Source organism: Cottoperca gobio, chromosome 20, assembly GCF_900634415.1.
Source record: "Cottoperca gobio chromosome 20, fCotGob3.1, whole genome shotgun sequence".
NCBI classification, from domain to species: Eukaryota; Metazoa; Chordata; class Actinopteri; order Perciformes; family Bovichtidae; genus Cottoperca; species Cottoperca gobio.
Window position 1 is genome coordinate 1607195 of NC_041374.1, and position 17801 is coordinate 1624995.

The 17801-nt window shown below is 43.1% G+C and overlaps 2 protein-coding genes across 2 annotated transcripts in view; one reads left to right on the forward strand and one right to left on the reverse strand.

Annotated features, from left to right (window-relative positions):
- The window catches only part of steap2 (STEAP family member 2, metalloreductase), a 43268-nt gene that overhangs the window by 13983 nt on the left and 11484 nt on the right, over window positions 1-17801 (forward strand). The gene's annotated exons all lie outside the window — the stretch shown is intronic.
- On the reverse strand, window positions 7378-17632 carry cnn3a (calponin 3, acidic a). The gene is made up of 7 exons (XM_029458159.1): window positions 17417-17632; window positions 10148-10269; window positions 9976-10042; window positions 9623-9760; window positions 9397-9513; window positions 8915-9061; window positions 7378-8422 (listed from the first exon to the last, which is right to left on the reverse strand). Exons 1-7 carry the CDS (start codon window positions 17471-17473, stop codon window positions 8081-8083), a joined length of 990 nt encoding a protein of 329 aa, XP_029314019.1. The 5' UTR covers window positions 17474-17632; the 3' UTR covers window positions 7378-8080.

Consider the following 17801-nt stretch of genomic DNA (forward strand, 5'->3'; position numbering starts at 1 on the left):
AGAGAATAACATCCACAGTGAAGACAAGAGAATAACATCTACAGTGAAGACAAGAGAATAACATCCACAGTGAAGACAAGAGAATAACATCCACAGTGAAGACAAGAGAATAACATCTACAGTGAAGACAAGAGAATAACATCCACAGTGAAGACAAGAGAATAACATCCACAGTGAAGACAAGAGAATAACATCTACAGTGAAGACAAGAGAATAACATCCACAGTGAAGACAAGAGAATAACATCTACAGTGAAGACAAGAGAATAACATCTACAGTGAAGACAAGAGAATAACATCCACAGTGAAGACAAGAGAATAACATCTACAGTGAAGACAAGAGAATAACATCTACAGTGAAGACAAGAGAATAACATCCACAGTGAAGACAAGAGAATAACATCCACAGTGAAGACAAGAGAATAACATACACAATAAGAAAATACTTAGAATTAAACACATTTCATCAAACTTTCGATGATTATAAAGAATAAAATGTATTCTTTCAACTGTAGCAAAATAGCAAATAAGCAAAACATTTAAGACCCTTGTGAGGCGTCTTTCTACTGTTTCTACACACACACACACACACACACACACATATATATATATATAAAACAGCTAAATGTGTCAAACCAATGTGTAGTTGTGTCATTAACGATGTCACTTCCCCCTGTCTGCACTGTTCTATCATCTTGTTTTGTTTTTTACATTTCCCTTGCACCTTGGCTTTCTAATAATTTCTGCCAGTGACATAAAACTCCTTTATTTCCAAAGTCTGACTGTAGAGCAGAAACAAAAAGCAGGACCTGTGACATGCACATGTTACATCATCTCTGATAGCTGCAGCCTGTCTCTTGCAACACCCATGTGGTAAAACCAGTTGATCTTTGCTCAGCATGCACTTTCACAAACAGTGAGACGCTTTGTCCCTGATGTGCGTACACTGCTGTTACTCCAGAGGTGCAGTCACCAACAGGTGGGTGCAGCATAGATTGGCTGCAGACATTCAGTGGAAGATCACTACAGTTTGCGTGCACCACATTTAAATATTAACTCTTGGTTAGTGCAGTGGATTGATCTGGCTAACTTCTGAGTGTTTAACATAACTGACTTGTACATTCCTGGTCTTGGATTTGACTCTTGAGCTGCTTGAGTCTGCTATAGGGTATGAAAATCCTCACCTACCTGCAATGCATGCGGCAGCATGGAAAATGTAATTTATGGCCAACACACTGTAGTGAAAAGTAAACAGATTCATACCGTGTGACTCTGGGGTTCTCCTTGTTTCTCTAGTCTGTCTCATAATGTTGTTCCTGATCAGCTCCTGCAGTTGCAGAGCAGATGCTGTTTTCATCAGGTGCAGGGGATCATCCATTGTAGTCCCACTGGCCTGCTGACAACACTGCTGCATTCTTTGGAAACTTGGTGAGTGGCACCGAGCAACACACAAACTAAAGGCCTGGATCACCCAGCTGGCAGCAGCTGACGGGGGAGCTGGGAACCAGCAAAGTTGCTTTAATCAGAGCTTTCGACAGACTTCCCAGAAAGCATTAGGCTTATTTGAGAGGAGCCAGACTGACCCAGACCTGCACAGTTGTGATCGCCGTCTTGCTGGGTGCATTGCATTATGGTTAGTGATTTTGCCCTGGAGGCTCGACTGCGTGACACATGGAAAGCTTGAGGGACAAAGTTTTGGAGATCTAGGCGCCACAGTTTCTCTGCACGAGTTACAGAAACAAAATGCTTCCCAGTATGTCGAGTGTTCGCCCCATCCTGTTGATGAAACTCTCCAATTAGCACTGCAACAGTTTCAAGCCCCCGCTCACAATAACCGGCAAAAGACGACACTCCCATTGTCATGTAGCATCATTATTCCACAATGTTTCTTTAATTGTTATTCTGTTATTATGACTCCGACATTGGCCGTGACCCACTTCATGCTCCTCATAAATACTGTGAGTATCATGAGCAGTGGCGTCGTGTTCAATGTGTCACGGCTTTGTGAACTGCAGGTCTCCACTCTGTGCTGAGTCAACAGAAAGCTGAAGCGTTCGAGGCCTCTGATCGGAGCTGGATGCTCCTCCTTCACCGCGCTGCCTGCCACCTCCTTTCATGGTCATGTGAACATGCAGAGTGATGTTAGGGACGGGAGCCACATTCAGGATGGTTGGGGCCTCCCCTCACAGTACATATGCTTCTCATGATGTATTCATATCCTCTAGGAAAATACTGCTTCCAGAGAGGGAAAACGCTAAGCTTTTAGGGGCCGAATACGCTTTAAAGATGCTAAACCCTGGTATGTAAGGGAACAGTCCAACATTCTGGGAACTACAAATCAACATTATCTTTATTTATGTGCAGACATGGTTCAGACATGTCTATCTTAGCACAACGGCTGGAAGCGGTGCAAAAACGTTCTTCTGCCAGGAGTCTTGTTACCGGAGCTGGTGTGTGACAGCTCACTGCGTTCTCCGCTGACAGGCAGTAAGATAATGTTATCTCTCCATCCAAGTGTCACAGAGGATTACAAAATGTACCTTACGCCGCCTGTATTCTCACCTTTTGTTCTCATGAGTCACTTCTCAAGCTCGCAACAAAGTCCTTGTGTTGCATTCTGTGGTGAGAGTATCTCATTTACAATACTTGCTGCTTGAATGTCTGACTACATTTAGACGTAACCTTTCCTGAGAATTGATACAGGAATTCACATGTTTTACAAGACAAAGGGGCAGAAAGTAACCGCTTTGAGCTCTGCTTCTAAGAATACTAAAAACATCATTCGTAAAACGCGTCATATAAGGTCGACTCAGGGAGCCGCTGTGGCTTTATCACAGCGCGTGGTCGCAGGTGAGGGTTTTGCATTTCCCCACATGTTATTAGTTACTTATTGCATTTGTGTGGCATGCATAGTGTATATGTGGAGTCCATAGTTTAAAGATAAATAAGCTAACGTTAGCTTTGATGTGTCGGTGTGTGCAGGTGTACAGATGGAACTTCACTGCTGCACAGGTGTTGCTCAGATCACATGACCCTCAGACGTCCAGCTGATTTTAGAATTGACTTTAAGCTTTTTTGGCTTCAGCATATAATAAACCTTTGTGCCCAAACTGTATGTACTCATATTCTGCAACACAACTACCAATCCCCTGCTCTAGACTTCACTGAAGACGCAGCATTGACCCGTCTCCTTTAACTCTTGATTTATTTGTTCTGAAAGTGAAAGGCAGCTCTCAGTTTCACTCAGGATATCATTGAACACTTCCTTTTTCACTTTCATTCTTGTTTCTTCTTAAGAATGTGTTACTACGATTCATGCCAGTCTTGCACAAAGTCAGAAATTCCTTAGCCATGTTTAGAGGAAGACGTCCGTGTGTTGTGGTCGGGGAAAGGACCCGGAGAGGATTCAAACAGGATGTGGTTCATTAGACATAAAGTGTCGCTCTCACGGAAAACAAATCAATCACAGAATAAACTTTAAAGGGAATCAGTAGCAAAGTGTCGGTGGAGTATATATTTAGCATATTTATGTTAACCCTTCTTACACCTGGTTTAAAGTTCTGTATTAAAGTGAACGCATCACGTTTACTGGAGGAAACATATGAGGGTGACATGCAGCACAATCTTTATCCTTTAAAGGCTGCAGTCTGCTGGCTGCTTTGTGAACTACACACACACACACGTATACTGTATAGTATACTGTGAAAAGTCTCATGGCACATCAGATCTTTAGAATTTGAATGAGAAGAACTTCTGTCTCGTGTAAATAATAGTTATAAAATAAATAGTTCAGATTAAAAAGTGAGAAGTGTGTGTGTGTGTGTGTGTGTGTCAGTAGTCATGAGAAAGACATGTTGTCATCTTACTACTAAGTGATTCTTGAGAAGCTCCACAGGAGGTCAGTGTGAGCACATCCTCTCTCTGACCACCAGGTGGCCTCATCGTACAACATCTTTCATTCTCAACACGCTGTGCTGTCCCATAACTCACCTTACACACAATAAAACATTTACATCATGACATAACTCATGATGTAAATGTGTACTTCTACCAACATCTAGTGTGCAGGCAGTGAGCACCAGAAATACAGTTTAAATATGTCATAACGCTTCAGAACATTTGCAAATAAGTAACCAATAGTTCACATTCTGTGTACTAAAGAAGCAGATATGTTTGACCACCGTTACTATCAGTTATCATTACAAGACATAAAGCTAAATGAGGTTCTTTTATCGTCTCTGTGTGATGCACTTTGACCCTCTGTCCTCACTGGAGCTGCAGTGTGTTGTCAAGAAATTAGAGTTTGGGGTAAGGAATGTTTTTTTGTCAATGAGTGTGTGCAGCCTGTCATTGTGTGAGACCAGGATTACACAACAGACGGTGATCCGTGCAGTAAACTGAAGAGTCTGGGTCACCTCTGTACAGAAGAGGAGAGGAGAGACAACCAGCAGCTGACCACAGCTACCACATTCAAACCTCTTGTAAGGAGCCACAGTCTGTTATCTTCCCCAGCCTTTTGTCCTCAGGGTAGGCACGCTTTATTTAGATCTGGGACATGTACATAATAAATGTATTAATGTGTTTAACATGACCTCTTTCTGTTTTAAGTTTGTAGTCACTGTCTCCGTTTGTCTTGAGCTACTTTATGTGTCTCTGTTCAGGGATTGACTACACACACACAGTAGCAGAAACTTGTATCTCATGTTCACGCTACGTAAGACACGTTGGAAACGTAAAGAACAACTTTGCACCGAGGCCTCAGAGGTTCCCAAAAGTTGTGACAGAGATGTGCCATATCTCTTCTTATCAGAACCAATACTCCTCCCGTGCAGATGTCAGGGGATAACTGTGTGCAACACTGTCATTACTGGTCTGTGCTGAGTGGCCATTTTGTGTTAAAGTCTTCCCTCCACTCAGTTTGACCTAGAAATCCATCTGAAGTCCCGATGCTCTGCGCCCCCGGCCTGCGTCAGCCAGCGTGGACCGCAGCTCAGGATGATCAGCGGCCTGTCAGTTGCTGGAAAACCATACGTCCCAGCCATCCATGCGTCTGCCAGAAGACTGCACACCTCCTCCCTCTCACTCCCCGAGCAGAGGTGCATTGAGTTATAGCCTGAAGACGAGGAGGTGGAACTCCCGAGCTAATAAAGTCCATGCTTAGAGCGTTTCCACAGACTGCACTGCGCCTGCAGTCGCAGACCGGGCAGCGGTCGTCATGCGTCACTGGACTCTACAAATACCAGGGTGAAAAACACACTTACCAACTAAAGAATCAGTCCATGAGGTCGGAAGGCTTTGATTAGAGTGATCAGCTGTCTCATCCTGCAGTGGTGGCAGCCAGTGTTGTTAAGGGAGCGGCAGAGCATCATGTGGCTGTCAGCTCAGCCGATGAACAGAATGCATCATTGATCACAATGTGACATGTTTCTGGCCCCGGGCAGCATGTGTGGAGTGGGAGGGTCCCAGCATGTTGCTTTCAGCCTGAAACGAGCCAGGCCTGCAGGACGGGTTGTGTTTTCATTCCTCCCCTAAGGGCCCTCTGTGGTTGCCGCGGCTACCATGCTTTTTTGGATTCCCCCTCTATAATTGAGTCTTGCGTTTTCACCCTGGATTCCGCAGGCCTGCACAAAGCGGTGATTATTCCTGAGCAGCGGAGGGGCCGGTGGGAGAGGGGGGGGGGCTCTGAATGAATGCCATTACATTCTGATGGAGCCCATTGGCTGCTCACTCTTTGTCTTCAACCTTCTGAAATCCCTGAAGCCACAGAGCAGACAGTGTGTTTGATCCACTCATCACAATGTAACCAGAAGGATGCAGGCGGCCCTGCTCACTGCACCGTCACAACAATCTGCACGGCTCCTCAAACATCATTTTATTACACAGTAAACATGATTAACAGCATGAAAACTGTACAAACCATCGGAACCAGCGAAGACAAAACTCTGGAGTACGAGGTAAATGAATATGTTTGAAGTCATCCACTTGTTTCCATTTCCGTGGCTATTTTTCATGGATGTAATCAACTCACTATGAAGGAAGGTGTGTTGCACAGTCTTTACAAAAGCTCGGATTGGTCGATTGTTTCTCCAACCAGCGGAAATACCTGTTGGTGGTCACAACAGCCGACCTATACAGAATCACTGACCCATCAGGCGATGTGAGCCCTCACACTTCCTAAAGTGCACTAATACTGAGACCATGTGCTCTAACCTAACACAATGTAAATGTATTTTAAATATATTTAAATAGGAAACATCTTGGAGATTGTAAATTAAAAGTGCCTTAGTGGCAAATGATTATTTATATAGATATAGATCTATATATCTATATATATATATATAGATATATATAGATAGATAGATAGATAGATAGATCTGATAGATATATAAATTATATTTTAAATATAATTTACACACATATATATATATATATATATATATATATATATATATATATATATATATATATATATATATATATATATATATATATATATATATATATATATATATATATATATATATATATATATATATATATATATATATGTGTGTAAATTATATTTAAAATATTATATATATATATATATATATATATATATATATATATATATATATAATATTTTAAATATAATTTACATTCTCCAAGACGTTTCCTTCTCTTCGGTGATGAGCAGTAATTGTGTGTTAAGATCTCACTTCACTTCCCAGAGATTGAAACAGAATTCAAAATCTAAATAATGTTTAGTGAGGAGTGTGTCTGTAACCATAACTGTACAAGTTAACAAAAAGAACAATATTATATGTGTATTAACATGAAATCAATATTTAATTGATTAAATATCCCGGTTATTGTGAATACCTGTATATAGCAACACAATACATACTAATGTCTGTTTGATGAGAGTTGGGATATTAAAGTCCTCTACAGAAGATCATCAGGCTCTGGATGCAGACAATGCTCGTTAGTTGGATACATTAGTTGTAGGTTTGGCTCTGCACGTGGGATTTGTTGCCAATTAGAAAGAAATGTGGCAGCACATCACAAGACGTGTCCTTTAAGCCGCTCATGATAAACTAAATCCCCTTTTAAAATCGAGTTAGCCATCATATGATACCTATATTCCACTTTGTTTAAAATTAGTCATGGGAGTCGCTTCTATAAAGTTCAGTGAGTGCTGAGCTCCATGTTACTGCTGGTTGCTATTAATTAACCTCACACACACACACACACACACACAACCTGATCTTTACACTCCAGAAGGGAGTGAGGCATGAAATGACTTTAGACGTTCTCCCACGTTAACACTTTAAAGCTGTAGCAGTGGATGTTAGACATGTGGTGTTAATAACAATAGTGTGCAGAAAGGCTTCCAGAATTGAAGAATTTAAAGGCTTTATTTATAACATACCATTTTTTTTTTAATCGAACCATATAACAGTGGACTGCTTTACAATGAGAGACATTGCAATAAATACAGTTTGAGAATACAAGAGGAATAATATGAAAATATAGGTCATTTAATGGAACAAGGAAGTATGTCTGTAGAGTAAAAGTCGTCTGAAGGACACCATGCTCATCATTAAAAAAACAAAAACACTACCTAGTGATTATATGTAGTAAAACAAAAAGGAATACCAGCGTCACAAAGTGTGGCTGGATTACAGCGGCTGAACACAGATGATGACTCAGCCTGTTGTTGAATTCCTTTCACGAGGATCATGAGCCCAGTTTCAGTCCAGGAACACGAACACTGGACGGCAGCAGCTTCACCTGATGCTACACCATCATCGGCCCACAACGTTACCACTACTTCAGTGTTCCATCATTTAGACGTCTTTAAAAAACAAAAGTGGGGATTAAAAAGGAATGCTCTTAGACTTAAAACATGTCACTCGGTCTCATTATTCTATGTCACTACAGCTTCTTACGTTCAGATCAAAGAGTCTGAAGAAGGAAGGCAACATTTCATTGTATGCTTCAAGAGAAGAAAAAGACTAGTGAGGATAGCAAAAGACTTGCCCTGTTGTGTGGTTGATAGAATACACTAGTTAATACTGATCTGGAGGTGGAGGTCTCCACTAATAGTCAATGCCCTGATCATTGTAATGGGGGCTGTAGTCTTCCTGGTAGCCTGGCTGGTACTCTTCCTCCTGGAACTCCGCCTGATAGTCACTGTCGCTGATCTCGGAGCCGTTGGTGCCGGTGCCCTGGCTGCCGTTGGCGTGGATGACCGGCTCTGTTGGGGGGGTGCAGTACTTGGGGTCGTAGACCTGGCGACCCAGCCCATACACACTCATACCTCTCTGAGACGCCACCTTGTTGGTGCCCATCTGGAGGGAGATGGTGGAGTTGTCCATCGGCTGCTGCGCCACCTTCTGGTCATAGATGTCTCTGCGGGTACCAGGGGCGGACATGCCCGCCTGCAGGAAACCACAATGCAATGCCACAACATTACACACCTTAAGAAATCATTTAGCAATTTAAAAGTGTCAGTTCAACATCGTAAAAGCTCAATGCAACATGGCGACATAAAAACATCATCTGTCCTGGATACTTAAAAAGGCGTTTGACATACTGAACATATTTGTTTTCATCACCTCTGCCAAGGAGGTCATGTTTTGGGGGTCTGTTTATGAGCAGGATTACGTAAAAATTAATGGCCCGATCTTCATGAAACTCGGCGTTAACGTGGAAAGGTGCAGCGTGAGCCAAGAAGCCATTAAACGTTGGAGCGGATCTGAATCACGGGCTGGATACACACATTCTTTTTCACTTATGGAAACAGCCTTGGCAGAGGTCTGCGCTCTCAGAGTGCTCTGCTACTATTAAATAGTTTTGGTCTCTCCTCTAGGGATCTATTGAAAATAAAAAGATCCAATAAGAGCAGCATTAACGGAGGAGTGGGCTTTAACCTGGCTGGCTCCTTTGTTGGTTCCCATCTGCAGGCTGATGGTGGTCTGGTCGAAGGGTTTGTCAGTCTGAGTCTTTGGATCATACAGATGTCTTCTGGTTCCATAAGCAGTCATCCCAGCCTGACTCGCACACTTGTTTGTCCCCATCTGAGGACAAAAGGCCAGCGAGAGGATCTTAAATCACATCACACGTCTAACTCGTTTAAAATAACCATTGACATTTTAAAGGAAGGTTATTGGAACGTGTGTTAGTTTCAGTAGAACAGAAGGAACTTTAAAGAGCTCCTGAACCTAAAAGTCTGGCAGTTCTGGAGAGTTTCAGTCTCCACTGAGAAATAAGACTCTCTGGGGAAAACGCTGCATCTGTTTATTTCTCTGGAACTAAAGTGGTTATATTTAAAGCTACAAACAAACATCAGCTCTCGGAGCCTAAAGATATAAGCTCATGTCCTGAAGACCCTCTTATCTCCAGTCATAGTTACCTGCAGTCCAATGACGCACTGACCGGCCTTGATCTTCTCATCATCAAAATGTCGCGTTTGTTTTTCTGAATATCTCACCCCGATATCAATCTTTGAGTCCATACCTTTGGTCTTTGCCTAGCAGAGAGAGAACGCTGTTCAAAGGGCTGATATGACATTAGATGTATGACAGTAGAAAATGTGTTCCTCCGCAGACAATGACCCTCTGTGCTCGGTGTTCACTCACCATGCTGGCCAAAGCGAGCAGTGTGGTCTGGACTTGAGTCATGTTCCCATTTTCAAACAGGTCATTGGCCTCAAAGATGTCATTGGGCTTTAGGCCATAGGCCAGGATAGCTTTGATGAAATTCCCAAGGTTTTCCAGCTGCAGAGAGCAACGGGGGGAAAAAAGAAAAGGGAAGGAAGTGATGGGGGATTGTACAGGGAGTCCAACAAAACCAGGAGGAAGCAACATCACAGATAAAGCAGTTACTGAAAAGCAGTGACGGCTTCATGAATGAGAACACTGATGTGCTGCGACTGGTCTTAAAGGAGTCGCCACTCATGAGCCTTTGTTTCCCCGTGCAGAACAGATCGTACCTTGTGCCAGTTCAGCTGTGAAAGGTTGATTCTCCTCACTGAATCAGGCTGCATCTTGTTGATCAGTCTAAAGAGGAAGGAAAGCACAACGTGCATGATGAGATCAACTGTTGAGGACACAGATTAGTACCAAGTTCTCCACAGATGTTGGACCTGAACATGTCACACTTACTTGCAGAGGATGACACCATCCTTCAAGCCTTTCTGGAAGTTCTCTCCAATAGGCATTGACGTTTCCTCTTCAATCCAGCAGCGGAGCTCCTCCTCCTTCTGTGTGTCATATTTCTGAGCAATCTGAGAAATAAAACAAACATTAAATCTCTTTTCAAGACAAGAAACATGTCCAATCTTTCTAACTCGTATTATAAACGTGTCAATTATCATCTTGTTTTACTAGTTCAGCAATCGGACAGACAGTTTTTTCCCATTTTCATTCTCCACACAATGAATCGTGTCTCTGTTCCAGATTACAACCCCCCCCCATACGATACAGTACGCAGAGCTGTGAGAGGTCAGGAGGAGGATATGACTGCAGGCTCTCTCCTCTCTCCCCCCCCCCCCCGTCTTCCAGTTTGGCCATACAACACGTGACAACGAACTACTGTAGTTTGTTTCAGGCATACTGAGCGTATCCTCAGTTACCCAGAAGGCTCAGGGTCACCAGGGTACGAGGTCAGAACAGTGATACACAGCAAGGTTTAGGGAAAGTTTCAATGTGTTGAGTAATCCTCCTCCCATCTCTAAACATCCCACAGACACTTCTCATCCACAGGGCAGAGAGTTTATAGTGCGAGACAGAAAACATCTGCCGTCCATCTCAGAACAGTCCGTCCTGCTTTCTAACGGCGTGAAAACACAGAGTGTCCTACAAGACACGTTAATAGTCCAACATTTAATAACTAATCTGCTGGTTATTTTCTATGTCTGAGACAACAACACGTCCACAGTTTCAGTGTTCGTCTGTACACCTGACTTGTCCCGTCTTGCTGTTGTCATCATACCGCAGCGTTATCTCCACCTGAGGATGTCAGCTGTCACCTGGACACATTCCTTCCCCGAGACACCACACAGCACAGGCCCGACATCCTCTCACAGTTTGTCTACCTCATAATACAGACCGTCACAAGACGGTACACGCCCCAGGAACACAACTAGTGCTGCAACTAACAATTACTGGTTGTTCCTTTAACACTTCTGTGAATCAGCAGAGGAGACCTCGTCAAAAGGTCAGACCTGAAGACAGATCAACACAGAAAAGGTTTAACTTACTACGAAGAGTTTAGTTTGGATTCACCGACTTCAGCTCTAATCAAAGACCGTGTCTTTAGGCTGTGTTGTAACAAGTGGACAAACAGGTCTGTATATTGTGTAAACTAAGACTTCAGGGCCTTGACCTTTCGCCCTCATGTCAAAGAAGGGTTGTTTCACAGTCCATCTCGTGTCTTCCTCAATTGAAACCCGCGTGTGCCAGTTCCTTCAGCGTAATGCAAAGTCAGAAACGTGGTTTGTTGTCATGAAATGAACAGACAGATATTGGATTTTTCATATCCCCTCTTCTCCTGCCAGTTCCTGTGAAAAGCCAAACAGGATGTTGTGTTCCAAACTGAGACCGAGTGGAAGGTCGTGGGGTTAAAGGTCAAATCTTCTCCACCACTCGTAATATCAGGGTGGAAAGTGGAGTTTCAGAGGATCCCTCACTGAGAAGCCAAAGAGCTGGAATGATTAGAGAGAGGGTTTTCTTTCCTCTCGTCACGTCTCCCAGCAGTTATTATCGAGGACGATTGCCAAGATTTGTCAGGAAAAAAAAAGCAGCCTTTGGAAAAAGAATCCAATTCTTTTGATGGAACTATTAAAACGGAGCCGAGGGAAAATATCTGGAAGGTTGAGATTTGAGCCAGCTGGAAATGAACAGCAGACAAACCCCCTCGACATTTCATCTCTGTACCCGAAAGCTGCTCCCGATGACACAAAACCTGCGCACGTTTCAAAAAGCCGGAGCTACTGTTCAACACGCGCAGAAGAGTTCAGGTTCTGTAGTCTGAACCGGTTCCTGTCAGGACTTCAGCTCTGAAGGGTGAGAGAGAAGTTAGCTGAAACACTCATTGTGATAACAAAACCATCCAAGTATGAAGCTGATTCGTCACATCACACACACGACCGAGTCCTGAACCAAGGCTGAGCAAGCAGACAGGCTGCTATTCATTAATATACAGCGTATATTACACACCACATACTGCGGGGAGAGACGCCCCAACTGGGAGCACAAGTAGAAAAGCAACAAGTCAAAGTTTCAGAAGAGAAGAAGAGATTCTGGCTGCTGCGACGACTCATTATTTTCTTTATCAATTCCCCCGTCAACGAACAATCACCCAACACTTCTTGTTTTATCCTCCAAGAAGCCAGAACTCAAGTACATTCAGTGTACGATCATATGAAAGTAGCACATCATCAGTGGAACCAGATTCACGAGTCCCTGAGGTTTCTGAGGACACGACGGGTTCTTCTCGCTGCACTCGTCCACCAAGTTTCATGAAACTGCGGACAGTAGTTATTCTGTAATCCTGACAGACCAACACAAACACAACCTCCTTCTCAGTCAAAGTCTGACCAAAGTTACCGCCTCATGCTGCCTGCAGCTTGAGCACAACTTCAAGTTGCCAATTTGATGGTAGCCACTGAGCTAATGGCAGTAATCTCTTCAACACGACGTGTTTAACAAGAGTAAAGGCCACAGGCAAAGTGCAGTGTCTGCTGCAGCGTCCTTCAACACGTTTCTAACAGCAGAATTAGGGACTGAAGCCAACAATCACTAAGTGGCTGTTCAGACTGAAAACAGGCGTTAAAACTCGACTCTCGGGCCCCCAGTGACACGTCGAATGCATCCCTGGACGTCCAGTTCAAGAAATAGATCCATGAGACACCAAAACACCTCAGAGGTTCGTAAAACGTAGTCTCGTTCATCACAGCAACACGAGGAGGTAAGCACATCGAAGAAGTCCACCAGGAATGTGTTCCTGCACGTACATCGCCGTTTGAATGACTGAGCGGGCTGTAAATGATAAACGTGTTATCTTAATGGAGCTGAACAGCAGCCTCAGGAAGGCAACATCTCACTGAATAATCACAGGGCAGCGCTCTGTAACACTGATGGACAGGACGCTGGAGTCAGCACATTACTTGGTCTGATAATAAGGAATATAAGGAAGCACAAAGTCACGTGACTCTTCATCGTCTGGCATTAACAGCGAAAGATTCAATATGCATACGTACTTTTTACTCCCTAATAAAACATTACCGGTGGGTATTTGTCACCACACTGGGACGTCCCGGTTGGGTGTGGTTACACTGCTGCATCAGCTGTGGTCGGAGGTACAACGTGAAACCAGAGAGGAAAGTGAAGCTGTGCTCTCAGACGGCCGTTACGTTACGGTTGAATTATCTCTTTAAAAAAAAGAAGGTCTAAACGCTCTGGGAACATCTTTATCAGGTTTCATGAACAATGAGCGCACAGGACACAAGAAGCATCAACTATATTACATTACAGAGCTTTAACAGAGCGCAGACAGGAGGAGCAGCCTCACAAACACTGATTAGAGAAGTCTGTCTGTCCGGGTGGACTTCAGGTGAGGGCTCACGTTTCTCAAACTGCTGCAAGGGACATTTTAGACTTAAGTAAAAAGAATCTGAACTATTACATTACAGGTCATTTAGCAGACGCTCTTATCCAGAGCGACTTACAGTGAACTAAGTACAGGGACAGTCTCCCTGGAGCAGCTCAGGGTTAAGTACTTGCTCAGGGGTACAATGGTGGCAGCCTGAACTCCCGACCTTCTAGTGTTTTGTTTGGAAGGCGTACCACTAGGCCACCACCACCCTTACTCCTACCTACCTACTCCTTACTCCTACTTTCCAATTTAAAAGCTTTTTAACATATTCATCTGGACCTCACATTACATTTCAGAGGTCTAAACGTCGGAGACGTCCGCAGCACAGACGCGTCACAATGAGAATCAAAAGGCACATTTCACACACCAGTTAGAAATGCTGCCTGTCTTAGAAGCTGGAATGTATTTGTTACATTCCTCTGCGCTGCAAACATCAAGAGCAAAGCTGGCAGTGGTTTAGTTTTGCTTTCATCTGCTCTTGTCAGTGCGATACCTGATTCCTCTTATTATACGGTTTTATGTTTAGCAGAGAGGAGCCACCCAGATCCTCACACAAAGCATCTCGGCTCCTTCTCCCTGAGGATTAATGCTTTTTATTTGTAGGTAATCATGTAGATGATGTTTAGCAGTAAGACACTACTTGTTGCAGGATTACAAAACAATAAACAACCTCCCTATAGTCCTGCACATCATGTGTGAACCGTCACCTCTGGGGGCGTGAAGCAGAATTTATTGGCTAAATATGTGAACAACACATAAGAGGAATGTGAGTGTGGAACACACAGTTCAGGAGAAACAGAGGTAGCATCGCAGGATAAGTGTGTTTTACTCTTTAACTGTTTTAGTCCTGAAGTGCGTCTTGAGAGCTTGTTGAAGTCTGATGCTACAGGCTGTGCAGTACAGGCCCGGCTGCAAACTTTTTATATATAAAAAAAGACATTCATTCATTTATATATTTATATTTATATTTATATATATATATATATATATATATATATATATATATATATATATATATATATATATATATATATATATATATATATATATATATATATATATATATATATATATATATATATATATATATTTTAATATAAATATATAAAATTAAAACAATTGTTTGACTAAAAATGATACAACTAACAAGGACATTAGACACAGGACTAAGGCTAAATAAACATTACCATACAGTCCTGTCAGCCTCCAGAGTCTGAAGGCTGTACAACTGTATCTATGCATTTCAGAATGACGCAGATTTGTTTAATCAGTGAGAAACCATTTGCCTTGAGATGGATGATAATCTTAACAATGAGTCACAAGTATGATAATAAACAATAAGATGGGCCTGGATTCATCCGTCAGGAGAGCTTCTCCAGCAACGAGCTGCACTTTCATCCGTTACAACAGAGCCGTTTGACTGAAGCTCTCCAGCAGCTCTGCACACACAAACACAATCAATGTGTTTGCTCTGCAGGACGGCCGGACGCCACCCACAAGCAAAACAAACAGACGCTTCAGGACGGGGGTTAGAAAGAATCTGAAGAGTTCACTCCGCTTCGTATGCCGTGGTTAATAATTCAAGATTTATATATCATCAGAGCCCGATGTGTCAGTTCAGCCCCGAGGTCGTGACCCTGGTGAGACGAGGGCCGAGCCGACACGCCGAGAAGCTCACGGCAGAGAGCCGATTGTTGCCAGAACAGACTTTTAGCAAACAACTCGACCACAAGTCAAATGTGAGCGCTTGGAAAGAAAAGACAAGACGGACCTGAAGTGCTGGAGTGTTGTGGGCCGAGGTTTCACGTTTCACTTTTCTTTGTACACACAGCAAACGGGTTACTTCTCCTTCCTGAAGGAGTTCTTTGTACTTTATTAGAAACATTAGAGAGAAAGAGAAAGAGAAAGAGAGCCACAACTGACTCGCACCTGAAACAAGTCTCCGCCCGGCTGGAACACTGATGCCAACTGGGCAGAGAGGAAAGTGAGAGGCAGTGGAGCCCGATGGATGGGGTCCTCATAAAGGGGTTTCTGCAGAAGGATTTCAGGAATGTGATGTATGCAGCTCGGAGAAGAGCATGGACTACTGATCACACCACATGCAATGGAACCCAGATGGGCCCCTGCCTGACCTCCTCCTTTTATTTATGTGCGCTCTCTGACAGAGGAGGTTTAACTGCAATTAACTGGGCCTACGTGACTGCCGTTGTTTTAGAATCATTACGCTCTACAGACAGATTTAGAATAGTGATGCCTCCAAATGGAAAGTAGGACTGGAATACTGCTTTCCACTTCTTTATTCTCTTAGCAGATGGCGGGGGACTGAGCACACTGAGGTGGACCTGCTCACACAGCCTTCACACTTCAAACCTGCTTCTGATCCTTCACCAGTCCACCATCAACAATGCAAATCCCAGCCACACACTCCGAGGGTCAAAGTTCACTCCACACTTCTGTAGACCATCCTCTGGAACACGTCCGTATACTTCTGAGTGCACAACTCCAAACCAAAAATCAGCAGCAACATTCAACTTTCACGGGTGTTGTAGGAACAATCCTCAGTATTAGCATCCGATACAAACAAGAATATATATCATACGAACAGCACAACATAACAATCATTTGGTGAGGTCATCTCGCATAACTTCATCTGCACATACAGCTACACACTTCCCTTCAGCACTGAAAGACGATACGACGTCCCTCGTGATGGATGACCAAACTGCTTCCAGTTTGTGCTGAAGTGATGGAAAAACATTTGAAAACAACATAAATTACAGTCCGCTTTAAAGATGGCGAGCAGTGATTTAACAGCACGTGGTTTGTGGTTAATGATTGGAAACATGCAAAAACTGTACGATGGTCTTTTTGTTTCTTTAGGTAGAGCGGTGTCACTTTAATATCGTGTGTGTGACACACATGCACTGAATGTCAACGTCTCATTGACCTCTGATGATGGCATCCTTTGGATATATATAAATAAATAAATATAATTGACACATTTTTGCAGTGCATCCTCCTGTTGCAGCATATTTTTCTTAATTATTATTATTTTTAATAATTAGAATAAAAAGCTCCCAGACAGCTGGGGCCCGGCTCCCCCCTGCACAAACAATACATTCATTTATCATATTACTTTAATAAGAAAACAATCCACAATGCAAACACACATCATCATCATAAATAAGTTAGAATTATAACTCCATGATCACCTTTTTAAAAAGGTGTTCTGTTCTCCTCTCCATGAACAAAGAGTGACAGAAGGAAAGTTTCCCATCATTGAGGGGAAACAAGTGGGGAAGGCCTAAAGTCCAGAGCAGTGCTTAGTAACCGCTTCACTGTTCGGAAACGTACAACAGCTTTGGTAAACTTCCGACGAAAGTAGACCTTATTCCTCCGCCAGTGTTAAACTTGACTCACATGTATTTCTTCTGCCTTTGTCTGCACAACTTTGGGAGTTGTAGTTCATGCTGCCGCATTCTTCACTGTGTGCATCACCGTGCTGGGGGAAAGTTGCAGAACTCTACACATTTCGGAAAGTTTTCTCAAAGCAGACTTTGCTTTTGGTAAATGCACATTACTTAAAGAGGCACTTTGTTAAATCACAGTTGGGCTTGTTCTCTGAGAGAAAGCACGAGAACCTAACGGACTCTGTGTTTATGGTACGGATCCAAAAGCTCAGCCTTTGTTAACTTTTTTTTTTTTTTTTTTTAATAGTGTGTGAACGATGTTTTTCCTCCTCTGAGACACACAAGGTAAAAGACTTGAACACTTACTTTGCTTCTCACTTCAGCAGATAATCCGTAGGAGGGCCCCTTATTGAAATGTGTCATTTTCTTGTTGGTTTGTTTCTTCTCGTGTCCTCAGCTACTATGTAGCACAGATCCTGCGGTGGAGAACTCCTATCAAACAGCAGCTGAACAGCCCGAGCAGGAGGAAAGTATTCCGTGAGCTTCACAGGGACGAGGACCAGAGACTGTATCTGCAGGATCACGTTGCAGAAACAACGTCGACAAATAATGGACGTAGATACAACAGCCAATCAGAGCAGCCGATGGGTGCAGGGCTCCTCCCCTCTGCTGGTGCTCTTCAAGGATGGGTCACAAAGTATCTGAAGTACTCCTGGTGCACATACTGAGTATAGTCTATGGAGAAACTGTA

Coding starts and splice junctions, on each gene's coding strand:
- cnn3a (XM_029458159.1), bottom strand. CDS start 17,473: ATGACACATTTCAATAAGGGGCCCTCCTACGGATTATCTGCTGAAGTG. Junction 10,270..17,416: donor CTGCTGAAGTGAGAAGCAAA/GTAAGTGTTCAA, acceptor TTTATTTCTCAG/ATTGCTCAGAAATATGACAC. Junction 9,062..9,396: donor AGTGCGTCATTGGACTGCAG/GTAACTATGACT, acceptor TTTTGTCCTCAG/ATGGGGACAAACAAGTGTGC.